The following is a 12,617-nucleotide window of genomic DNA, read 5'->3' as shown; positions in this document are numbered from 1 at the left end:
CTGTACCTTCTTCTTTAAGAGGCTCCTCTGTCCTGCACTCATTACCTGTATCAATGGCACCTGTTTGACTTGTTATCAGTATAAAAGACACCTGTCCACAACCTCAAACAGTCACACTCCAAACTCCACTATGGTGAAGACCAAAGAGCTGTAGAAGGACACCAGAAACAAAATTGTAGACCTGCACCAGGCTGGGAAGACTGAATCTGCAATAGGTAAGCAGCTTGGTGTGAACAAATCAACTGTGGGAGCAATAAATGGAAGACATACAAGACCACTGATTATCTCCCTCGATTTGGGGCTCCACGCAAGATCTCACCCCATGGGGTCAAAATGATTACAAGAACGGTGAGCAAAAATCCCAGGACCACACGGAGGGACCTAGTGAATGACCTGCAGGGAGCTGGGACCAACGTAACAAAGGCTACCATCAGTAACACACTACGCCGCCAGGGACTCAGATCCTGCAGTGCCAGACGTGTCCCCCTGCTTAAGCCAGTACATGTCCGGGCCCGTCTGAAGTTTGCTAGAGAGCATTTGGATGATCCAGAAGAGGATTGGGAGAATGTCATATGGTCAGATGAAACCAAAATAGAACTGTTTGGTAGAAACACAACTCGTCGTGTTTGGAGGAGAGAGAATGCTGAGTTGCATCCAAAGAACACCATACCTACTGTGAAGTATGGGGGTGGCAATATCATGCTTTGGGGCTGTTTCTCCGCAAAGGGACCAAGACGACTGATCCATGTACAGGACAGAGTGAATGGGGCCATGTATCGTGAGATTGTGAGTGCAAACCTCCTTCCATCAGCAAGGGCATTGAAGATGAAACGTGGCTGGGTCTTCCAACATGACAATGATCCCAAACATACCGCCCGGGCAACGAAGGAGTGGTCCTGGAGTGGCCTAGCCAGTCTCCAGATCTCAACCCCATAGAAAACCTTTGGAGGGAGTTGAAAGTCCGTGTTGCCCAGCGACAGCCCCAAAACATCACTGCTCTAGAGGAGATCTGCATGGAGGATGGGCCAACATACCAGCAACAGTGTGTGCCAACCTTGTGAAGACTTACAGGAAACGTTTGACTGGCTACTGACTTCCTATAACCTCATACTGGCACACAATGGGTGAGAATAATGATTTGGACAAGGGGTCTCCAAACTTTCTAAACAAGGGGCCAGTTTACTGTTCCTCAGACTTTAGAGGGGCTGGATTGTGGCCAGTGGGAGTAGAAATGGTCCTGACATCAGTGGGAAAAAATAATGCCCCATTGTTTGTTTCAGTTAGAGTAATTGCATCCCATTATTAGTGTACATGGGAGGCATTGTGCCCCGTTGTTGGTGTCATTGAGAGGAATTGTGCCCTATCATTGATGTCATTGGGCCCCATTGTTGGTGTCATTAAGAGGAATTCTGCACCATCATTGGTGTCATTGGGAGGAATTGTGCCCCATCATTGATGGTATTGGGCCCCAGGTGTTCTATGGGGTTGAGGTCAGGACTCTTTGCAGGACAGTCAAGTTCCTCCACCCCAAACTGGCTCCTCCATGTCTTTATGGAACTTGCTTTGTGCACTGGTGTACATGTTGGAACAGGAAGGAACCATCCCCAAACTGTTCCCACAAAGTTGGGAGCTTGAAATTGTCCAAAATGTCTTGGTATGCTGACGTCTTAAGAGTTCCCTTCACTGGAACCAGGGGGCCAAGCCCAACCCCTAAAAAACAACCCCACACCATAATCCCCCCTCCACCAAACTTTACACTTGGCACAATGCAGTCAGGCAACCGCCAAACCCAGACATGTCCATCGGGTTGCCAGACAGAGAAGCGTGATTGGTTACTCCAGAGAACACGTCTCCACCGCTCTAGAGTCCAGTGGCACCATGCTTTACACCACGGCATCTGACGCTTTGCATTGCACTTGGTGATGGAAGGCTTGGATGCAGCTGCTCGGCCATGGAAACCCATTCCATGAAGCTCTCTACGCACTGTTGTTGGGCTCATCTGAAGGCCACACCAAGTTTGGAGGTCTTTAGCTATTGACTCTGCAGACAGTTGAGCGTGGAATATTTAGTAGCCAGGAAATGTCACGGATGGACTTATTGCCCAGGTGGCCACCTATCACGGGACCACGGTTGGATTCACTGAGCTCCTGAGAGCGACCCATTCTTTCACCAATGTTGGTAGAAGCAGTCTGCATACCTAGGTGCTTGATTTTATACACCTGTGTCCATGGAGGAGATTGGAACACCTGAATCACATGATTTGGAGGGCGGGGCCAATACTTTTGGCAATATAGTGTATATGATTTTTGGGGTTTCTAAGTAATTTTCTAGCAAAAGAAGAAAAAAAAGGTGATTTTTATATTTATGTGGGAAGTGTCAGAATTGGCTCGGGAAGCAAGTGGATGAAAAACCCCCCCCCAAAAAATAATAATTCTAGGCCTGAAGATTAGTTAACCCCACAAACATCCTTCTCTCTTAGCATATACACCGTGTTCCAAATTATTATGCAAATTCTATTTAAGTGTCACAAAGATTAAATATTTTGTTTTTCAGTGTAACTCTTGGATGGCATTGTGTGTCAGGGCTCTTTTGATCACTGAAAACAATCTCGGACTCCTGTGATAATTAGATTGGCCGGTGAGCCCAATTTAAGGAAAAACTACTAAAGGACGGCGTTCCACATTATTAAGCAGAGCGCCATTTTCAAGCAATATGGGCAAGAAAAAGAATCTCTGCTGCCGAAAAGAGTGAAATAGTTCGATGCCTTGGACGAGGTATGAAAACATTCGATATTTCACGAAAACTTAAGCGTGATCATCGCACTATGAAGAGATTTGTGGCTGATTCAGAACTCAGATGGGTTGGTGCAGATAAAGGCACATTGAGGAAGATTTCTGCCAGATCCATGCATCGGATCAAGAGAGCAGCTGCTAAAATACCATTACATAGCAGCAAACAGATATTTGAAGCTGCTGGTGCCTCTGGAGTCCCACGGACATCAAGGTGTAGAGTCCTCCAGAGTCTTGCAACTGTGCATAAACCTTCTATTCGGCCACCACCAACCAATGCTCACAAGCAGAAACGGCTGCATTGGGCAGAAAAATACATGAAGACTAATTTTCAAACAGTCCTGTTCACTGATGAGTGCCGTGCAACCCTGGATGGTCCAGATGGATGGAGTAGTGGATGGTTGGTGGACGGCCACCCTGTTCCAACATGGCTGCGACGTCAGCAAGGCGGTGGTGGAGTCATGTTTTGGGCCGGAATCATGGGAACAGAGCGGGTCGGCCCCTTTAGAGCCCCCAAAGGTGTAAAGATGACCTCTGCAAAGTATGTGGAGTTTATGACTGACCACTTTCTTCCCTGGTACAGAAGGAAGAACTATGCTTTCCGTAATAAAATCATCTTCATGCATGACAATGCACCATCTCATGCTGCAAAGAATACCTCTGCATCAATGGCTGCTATGGGGATAAAAGGAGAGAAAGTCATGGTGTGGCCTCCATCCTCCCCTGACCTCAATCCCATTGAGAACCTTTGGAGCATCCTCAAGCAAAAGATCTATGAGGGTGGGAGGCAGTTTACATCCAAACAGCAGCTCTGGGAGGCTATTCTGACATCTTGCAAACAAATTCAAGCAGAAACTGTCCAAAAATTCACAAGTTCAATGGATGCCAGACTTGTGATCTGCTATCAGATAAGGGCTCCTATGTTACAATGTAACGTGACCGGTTTGATTGAAGTTTGATTGAAATAGTTTTTCATTTCAGTAAATTTGCTGCAAACACAACAAATGACAATTTTCAGTTCTTTACAACCTATAAAGTGTTTTGAAACTTCCTGTGCGGAATAATTTGGAACAAAAATCCTGTTATCATTAGGAGGTTTGTTCAATAAAATGTGAATTGTACTCTTATAGTTGTAACAGGAGAATTCTGCCGACTGTATGAGAAAAATATCATTTACATAATAATTTGGAACACGGCGTACATTTATCAATCTCTGCTTCCACACTGCTCTGTAGAAAAAACACATATGGGCTTTTGCCGCATTTGTTTCCGCTGCGTTTTCTGGGTGCCTGAAACGTGCAGCACTGAAACACGGACCATGTGACTCAAAAAAAAACCAAAAACGCAATTGCGTTTTTGAGTCACATGTCCATGTTTCACAACTGCATGAATAGCGTCAGGCACCCAAAAAGTGCATCAAAAATGTGTTTTTACCACTTTTTTCAATAAAACAGTGTGAAAGGGGCCCTTAAATTAAAAAAAAATGATATCCAATTGTGGGAGGGGGAAGAGACGGGGCCATATGACAGAGGGGCTGACATGTCACTGATATGAAAAGGAAGCTGACACTGCCCGCCCAGGAAAACATTCCACCCTCAGGTCTTCTGCCCATAACCAAGATGGCTGCGGCGCTTCTCGTTTCCAGGGAAACCGGCTGAAGCGGAACTCGACGGTCTCCTTGGAGAAGGACGCAGGAAGCGGAAGTGACGCTCTGTAGAGAAGATGGCGGCCCCCAGTTTGCTGCTCTCACCTGTCAGCAGGCTCCTCCGGGTCGGACTGGGGCTGCTGAGCCGGGAGGGATGGAGACCAGCGGCGGTGCCGAGCCGAGGACTGAGGGAGTGTGAGTGGAGGGTCTGTCTGAGGTGTTAGTAGTTTGGGTCCATCTCTGGGGTCACTGATCCTTTACAACCCCACCCAGAACAACACCACACTGCTTGTTAGTGGCAGTTTAATACATCCCTTCCCCATCATTGGTGGTCCAATTAAACCCCCCCCCTCAAAAAAACCCCACAGCATTGGTGGTCACTTTTCATCCCCCCCAACCACCCGTGATCACCTCTTCCTGCATGCCTGCGCCGCCTGATCCAATAATCCCATTCATTGCTGACATCATACAATCCTCCTACTTTATTTTTTTTAAATAACTGTCACTTTATTATTTTTTAAGTAACTCGCATTATATATTTTTTAAATTACTGTCTCATTTTTTTTTTTTTTACAATAACTCACATTATGTTTTTAAATAGTTGTCACTTTATTATTTTTTTTAAATTAGTTTCACTTTATTATTTTTTTTAATAACTCACTTTATTTTTTTTTTAAATAACTGCCACTTTATTATTTTTTAGATACCTGTCGCTTTATTATTTTTTAGATACCTGTCGCTTTATTATTTTTTAAATGCCTGTCGCTTTATTACTTTTATTACTTTATATTTTAAATAGCTCTGATTTAGTTTTTTTAAATACCTGTCACTTTAGTAGTTTTTTTAAATACCTATCACTTTAGTTTTTTTTAAAATACCCGTCGCTTTAGTTTTTTTTTTTTAAATACCCGCCGCTTTAGTTTTTTTTTAAATACCCACCGCGTTCGGTTTTTTTTAAAATACCCGCCGCGTTCGGTTTTTTTAAAATACCCGCCGCGTTCGTTTTTTTTTAAATACCCGCCGCTTTAGTTTTTTTTAAATACCCGCCGCGTTAGTTTTTTTTTAAATACCCGCCGCTTTTTTCTTTTTTTTTTTTAATACCTATAACTATTTTTTTATAAAATAAATGTCACTTTTATTTATACTTTCACTTTTAAATAAAAATTGTCACTTTAACCGTTTCGCTACCATGTCCAACGTACGGACCTGGCAGCGATAGGTGTAAAGCAGGCCCATTAAAGGCAAAAATGCAGGTTTGTTTGAACCCCTTAGTACCACAAACTCGCCCTTCAGTTCCTCCCTCTTCACTCATGACAGTAGAGGGGGGGGGAGAGGGGAATTTGCTTATAGATGGCCATGAAGGGCCAGTCCCTGCTATAAAATCAGTGCACCCAATTTGCAGATGGGCCCCAGTGGGTGCAGTGTTGCAGATGGGCCCCCGGTGGGTGCAGTGTTGCAGATGGGCCCCCGGTGGGTGCAGTGTTGCAGATGGGCCCCCGGTGGGTGCAGTGTTGCAGATGGGCCCCCGGTGGGTGCAGTGTTGCAGATGGGCCCCCGGTGGGTGCAGTGTTGCAGATGGGCCCCGGTGGGTGCAGTGTTGCAGATGGGCCCCGGTGGGTGCAGTGTTGCAGATGGGCCCCCGGTGGGTGCAGTGTTGCAGATGGGCCCCCGGTGGGTGCAGTGTTGCAGATGGGCCCCCGGTGGGTGCAGTGTTGCAGATGGGCCCCGGTGGGTGCAGTGTTGCAGATGGGCCCCGGTGGGTGCAGTGTTGCAGATGGGCCCCGGTGGGTGCAGTGTTGCAGATGGGCCCCCGGTGGGTGCAGTGTTGCAGATGGGCCCCCGGTGGGTGCAGTGTTGCAGATGGGCCCCCGGTGGGTGCAGTGTTGCAGATGGGCCCCCGGTGGGTGCAGTGTTGCAGATGGGCCCCCGGTGGGTGCAGTGTTGCAGGTGGGCCCCCGGTGGGTGCAGTGTTGCAGGTGGGCCCCCGGTGGGTGCAGTGTTGCAGGTGGGCCCCCGGTGGGTGCAGTGTTGCAGGTGGGCCCCCGGTGGGTGCAGTGCTGCAGGTGGGCCCCCGGTGGGTGCAGTGCTGCAGGTGGGCCCCCGGTGGGTGCAGTGCTATGTCCAGCTGTAGAATCCAACAGCTTGTAGTCATCTGATCCTGCCACAGAGGGCGCTGTAACATCACTGAGCTGTACAAGGACTGCTCACCCACTGAGGCAATGTAGAATTGTGACACTTTTAATTTTTTTTTTTTTTATTGTGCAAAATAGTTTTGTGTTCCCTGAAGCAGATCGATCGTCTGTCACATTGTTATTGTCTCCATCGAACACATTGATGGGATCTCTTTGTTTGTGGCGCTCACAGACTGTACTTGTGTTTTCCTCTAGTGGTGGAGAAGAAGGAAGGGAAGACGACGATGGTGAGTGCTGACTTCCCCTCTTTGTGTGTCTTTATAAAGTTTTTTTTTATTTGTAATTGACATTTATGCAGCAATGAGGGTCTTGGGGGGAGGGGGGCTTCAGCATATTTTGGGGAATAAAGTGAGCTTCCTGGTGCAGGTGCTGTGTGGTACATTTACAAAATATTGAAAAGTTGCAGTGCGCGTCCCCTGCCCGGGCACTCCCGATATGGGTGCGCGTCCCCTGCCCGGGCACTCCCGATATGGGTGCGCGTCCCCTGCCCGGGCACTCCCGATATGGGTGCGTGTCCCCTGCCCGGGCACTCCTGGTGCTGCCAGCATTGCTGCAGAGGGTGAAGGGGTGGGGGGGTCAGCCTGTCAGTGCTCAGACCACACGCCGCACACTGCATCAAATCGGTCTGCAATGCTGTTGTCCCAGAAGGAAGCCTCTTCTAAAGATGACCAAGAAAGCCGCAAACAGTTTGCTGAAGACAAGCAGACTGAGGACATGGAGTACTGGAACCATGTCCTGTGGTCTGATGACACCAACATCAACTGATTGGGTTCAGATGGTGTCAGGTGTGTGTGGCGGCAACCAGGGGAGGAGTACAAAGACAAGTGTGTCTTGCCTACAGTCAAGCATGGTGGTGGGAGTGTCATGGTCTGGGGCCCCATGGTGGTGGGAGTGTCATGGTCTGGGGCCCCATGGTGGTGGGGGTGTCATGGTCTGGGACTGCATGATTGCTGCCGGCACTGGGGGGCTACAGTTCATTGAGGGAACCATGAATGCCAACATGTACTGTGACATACTGAAGCAGAGCATGATCCCCTCCCTTCGGAGACTGGGCCACAGGGCAGTATTCCAACATAACGACCCCAAACACACCTCCAAGACCACCACTGCCTGGCTAAAGAAGCTGAGGGTGAAGGTGATGGACTGGCCAAGCGTGTCTCCAGACCTGAACCCTATTGAGCATCTGTGGGGCATCCTCAAACGGAAGGTGGAGGAGCGCAAGGTCTCTAACATCCACCAGCTCCGTGATGACGTCATGGAGGAGTGGAAGAGGACTCCAGTGACAACCTGTGAAGCTCTGGTGACCTCCATGCCCAAGAGGGTTAAGGCAGTGCTGGAAAATAATGGGGGCCACACAAAATATTGACACTTTGGGCCCAATTTGGACCTTGTCACTTAGGGGTGGACTCACTTCTGGAAGATACTGTATACTGGTATTTTTAATTTTATAGCGGGACTGCAGCGGGGATTCTGACACGGGGGGAGAACTAACTTGGTGTCACTCATATCTCCAGTGACACCAATACAGTGATCAGGTCTAATAAAAAGCACAGACACTGTACTAATGGCACTGGGCAGGAAGGGGATAACATGAGGGGTGATCAAAGGGTTAACTGTGTGCTGTTTAACTATGTGTGCTGTGTGTTTGTGCCTCACTATAAGCATGGCAAAGCAGTGTGCCGGATCTAACGGGAGAGAACTGTTTGTAAACAGTTTTTTTTTTTTTTAAACATACCGTCACCCTAGCAGTACAGTGTCACTATAGTGACACTGTACTACTTGTGGGGGGTGATGAAGATTTTGCTTTTACACCCATAAAGGCTGTTAAAGCAATCATTTCTCCTTCTCTCTGGCTGCATTCTTGCAGCCATTGAGAAATGCTGTGTGAGCTGTGATTGGACACAGCTTGTCACATGTTGCGAATAGCCCTGTACCATGTGATCTCTGTGATTATTCACAGATTTCACACATAGTAAACAATGATGTCAGAAGTAACATCTTGCTTATTACTATTCATGTGATCACTGACTGGCCAATCAGTGATCACATGATCGGGAACTCACACTGAGGATCGCGATGCCACGCGCTGATAGGGAGCGTGCACAGGCTACAATAGCGGGCGCCGTTTATGAACAGCAATCCCCCCCCTGCACTGCCCCCGTCCGGCCGTTTTATATACATGGGTCGGACGGGAAGTGGTTAAAGTGGTTGTAAACCCTCACATATACTTAGTGAAGGGACTGGGCTCAGGTGATACACGGAGAGAAAACAAATCCCCCTTAGGGCGTTGTACCTTTTTATCTACAGTGTCTGTCTTCTATATCCATTCAAAGTGCTAAATTTACACAGGATCTCTCAACTATGAGGCGGGGAGCTGAAGTTACACTTAGTGAAGAGATTTCTGAGAGCTGATTGGAGGGAAGGGACCCCCCCCTTTCATAAAGACACAGGGACAGAGCTGAGGCTGTCAATCTGCTGGAGATCCCTCCCCTGTCACCATTTTTCTCTTGGTGTCAGGAAAACTTTTCAGAAGTGATTCATGCTGATAGCAAGGGAAGGTGGCAGCAGACAGAAATGTCACTTAGTGCTCTGGATTGAGGCAAGTGCACACTATAGAGGGATAGGCTTTGTTCCTATTTCATGTCTGAGGTGTACAACCATTTGAGGCTAGTTCCCACAGTAGAATTACCATTTTCCTCAATGTATTTCTGATAGGAGGTCTTGCTGGAAATGTTCCCAAGGAATGGGTGAGATTTACTGCAGAGAAGCAAGTCCAGACTATTTACAAATGATATGATGTAGTCACAATTTCAGGACCTCGCAGTTCTGTGACGTGTGGCAGAAGTTGGTTTCAGAAGAGGAGCACATACATGAACAGAAGGACAGATCCCCGGTCGTGTCTTTGTGTTGGATTCACCCCGGACGGTTCTGCCGGAGAGCAGAACACCTCAATAAAACTTTATTTGTCTGCATCAGGACCCCTCCCCCTCCCCCTCTCATTGTTGGACTTGGTTCTAAATATTGAAACTGTGGAAAATGCCGTGTTGTTGGCCAAAGCGTCATGCCAAGTTTATCTTTTATCTTCTTGTCAGACGTGGGAAACCGCGGCTGATATCTGTTCGCTCCGGGGAGTGCAGGCCGTTCTGCTGTTTTTTAGGTTTCTGTTTTTTCTTGTTTTGGAACTGGAACCCTCTGAACCGAAAAACAAAACCACAAGGAATAAATGTTCGTTCTCGTTAGGGTTGCAGCGATACTGTTTTTTTATTTTTTTTTATTTTTTTTACTTACGAGTACCGATACTTCCGGTCAAGTACTCGCCGACACCGAGTACCGATACCTTTTGTGGTGCAATTTTGAGCCCATACAAAATGAATGGGCTCAAATCTCCCTGCAAAGAATCGCATGCGATTTGAACTGAGATCGCGCTGCTTCAGCTGAAGTGGCGGTGCGATTCCTGTCCGAATCACATGCGCTTTCCCTGTGGGTACGATACGATTTGCAGTGCGATTTGAGCCCGTTCATTTTGTATGGGCTCACACCCAGTGGCATCCGTAGGCAGGTGCGGGGGGTGCGTGTCGCACAGGGTGACACTGGACCCGCTTCACGAAAAGGTACAGGTGTAAAGCAAGCCGACAATCCCCGCAGGACGGATCGGATCTGCAGATTGAGCATAATGGATCAGACTCCGATACATTATGCTCCCCAATCCGCAGATCGGATCCATCCTGCGGGGATCGTCGGAATGCAACCTATACGGGGTGACACCGGACCCGCTCCACAAAAAGGTAAGTTGTAAAGCAAGCCGACGATCCCCGCAGGATGGATCCGATCTGCGGATTGGGGAGCATAATGTATCGGACTTCGATCCATTATGCTCAATCCGCAGATCCGATCCATTCTGCGGGGATCGTCGGAGGGGGTGTCACCAAGTGTTATCGCACCGGGTGACACCAACCCTAGGGACGCTCCTGCTCACATCGCAACGCAAAGGTATCGGTTTCAGGAGCATTCGCACTCGTGTAAGTACTCGGTATTGGTGCAACCCTGGTTCTCATTTATCTGGGTTCTGGTAGAGCTAGTAGTTGGTCACATTCAACTGGACTTGTTCTGGAATGTTGAAGATGTTTTGTAGCTTCTCTCAAGTTCTCAGTTCCAATGAGTGTCGTGAAGATACCTCAACATTCACATACACACAGGTAGCACCAACACCTTAACCCAGTTGCCATGGAATGTGTCAAGGCCAAGTTGCCACTGACACCGAGTACCGATACCTTTTGTGGTGCAATTTGAGCCCATACAAAATGAATGGTCTCAAATCTCCCTGCAAAGAATCGCATGTGATTTGAACTGAGATCGCGCTGCTTCAGCTGACGTAGCGGTGCGATTCCTGCCGGAATCACATGCGCTTTCCCTGTGGGTACGATGCGATTTGCAGTGCGATTTGAGCCCGTTCATTTTGTATGGGCTCACATCACACCGCAAAGGTATCAATTTCATGTATTGGGAGCATTTGCACTCGATCCATTCTGCGGGGATCATCGGAGGGGGTGTCACCAAGTGTTATCGCACCGGGTGACACCAACCCTAGGGACGCACGGCTCACATCGCACCGCAAAGGTATCGGTTTCAGGTATCAGGAGCATTCGCACTCGTGTAAGTACTCGGTATTGGTGCAACCCTGGTTCTCATTTATCTGGGTTATGGTAGAGCTAGTAGTTGGTCACCTTCAACTGGACTTGTTCTGGAATGTTGAAGATGTTTTGTAGCTTCTCTCAAGTTCATGAAGATATCTCAACATTCACATACACATAGGTAGCTCCAACACCTTAACCCAGTCACCATGGGATGTGTCAAGGCAGATGCTGATTGTCCAAGAAGAGAATAGGAGGTGTGAAAGTTGGGGAACCACCCAGTTCCAGTTCCATAATCCATAAAATCATAATTGATGTAGAAGACCTCACCCCGCGTTCCAGTTTAACATAGATGAACTCTTTCACACCTCCTATCCTGTTTTTGGGCAATCAGCATTGGCCTTGACACATTCCATGGTGATTGGATCAAGCTGTCACTGCTGCCTGTGTGTTGGGGGATGTTCTTGACTCTCATTAGAACTGGCAAAAAGCGGACAGGGAAAAGCGCCTCTAAGTGTGGACTCCTTGGCAAATTTATTGGTACAAAATGTAGGCAATTCACATAAGTCACAGGTAAAAAAGCTCATCAATAAAACACCGACGGGAGAAGATCGACAGTTCCTTAGGGAAAACGCCAGGGTACTTGGTATGTGTGGCTGTCTAAGGATGAGGAAGCCAGTCAGCAGACATCCACCATCCGGAAGTAATGGTTGAAATGCACAGTGGACAGTAGGGCTGGCGTGATGACGTCTCCGGTTTCTTTTGACATGTTAGGAGTGCCATTTCTATTGCGCCTATTCTGATAGTTCTCAAAATTAAAGAAGTGGTTTGGAGAAGCTGCAAAACATCTTCAACATTACAGAACGTGTTCCATTGAATGTGACCATGTTTTGCCTCAAAACAAAGTGTTTTTAACACTCCTACAATCGCTCACTAATACACGGATTAGGCTCAATCAATATTAAAGTGAAATATGATTTATTGAATAAGTTCAGTTAGTATAATAACATAAAAATTGTCAGAATTGCAAATCATATTTAGATCATATTATAGCAAGAATAAAGCATCAATACATCACCAGATATTGTAGCATCAGCCGTTGCCCAACGATTGGGGGACTCCAGCAATCAGCAAAGGGGAAATCTGGGAAATCACCGCAAGGAACGTCTGCCGCATCTTCAATGAGTCCCGAATCCCCCTAGAATCCCCCTTCTTTTATATACATAATTTGCAGTGTCCTTGTCTACTGCCATGCGCAATAGGCTCTGTTTGTGTAACTATTGTGACTATTAACCTTGACTTGTTCCGACTATACATCTTGTAACTATGAGTCCTTGACTGATTGCGACTGCACATCTTG

The 12,617-nt window shown here is 47.4% G+C and overlaps 1 protein-coding gene across 1 annotated transcript in view; it reads left to right on the top strand.

Moving 5' to 3' along the window:
- The first annotated feature begins 4,474 nt into the window (after window positions 1-4,474).
- The window catches only part of MRPS18A (mitochondrial ribosomal protein S18A), a 28,610-nt gene continuing 20,467 nt past the window's right edge, over window positions 4,475-12,617 (top strand). The window contains exons 1-2 of the mRNA XM_089661169.1: window positions 4,475-4,629; window positions 6,822-6,853. Of these exons, the coding sequence (XP_089517295.1) occupies window positions 4,512-4,629; window positions 6,822-6,853 (150 nt within the window). The 5' untranslated portion in view covers window positions 4,475-4,511. The remainder of the gene's footprint in view (window positions 4,630-6,821; window positions 6,854-12,617) is intronic.

This window comes from Staurois parvus, unplaced genomic scaffold (genome assembly GCF_062004578.1).
Source record: "Staurois parvus isolate SC_StPar_1 unplaced genomic scaffold, SC_StPar_1.0 ptg001320l, whole genome shotgun sequence".
NCBI classification, from domain to species: domain Eukaryota; kingdom Metazoa; phylum Chordata; class Amphibia; order Anura; family Ranidae; genus Staurois; species Staurois parvus.
This window is presented reverse-complemented; position numbering and strand designations above follow the sequence as displayed.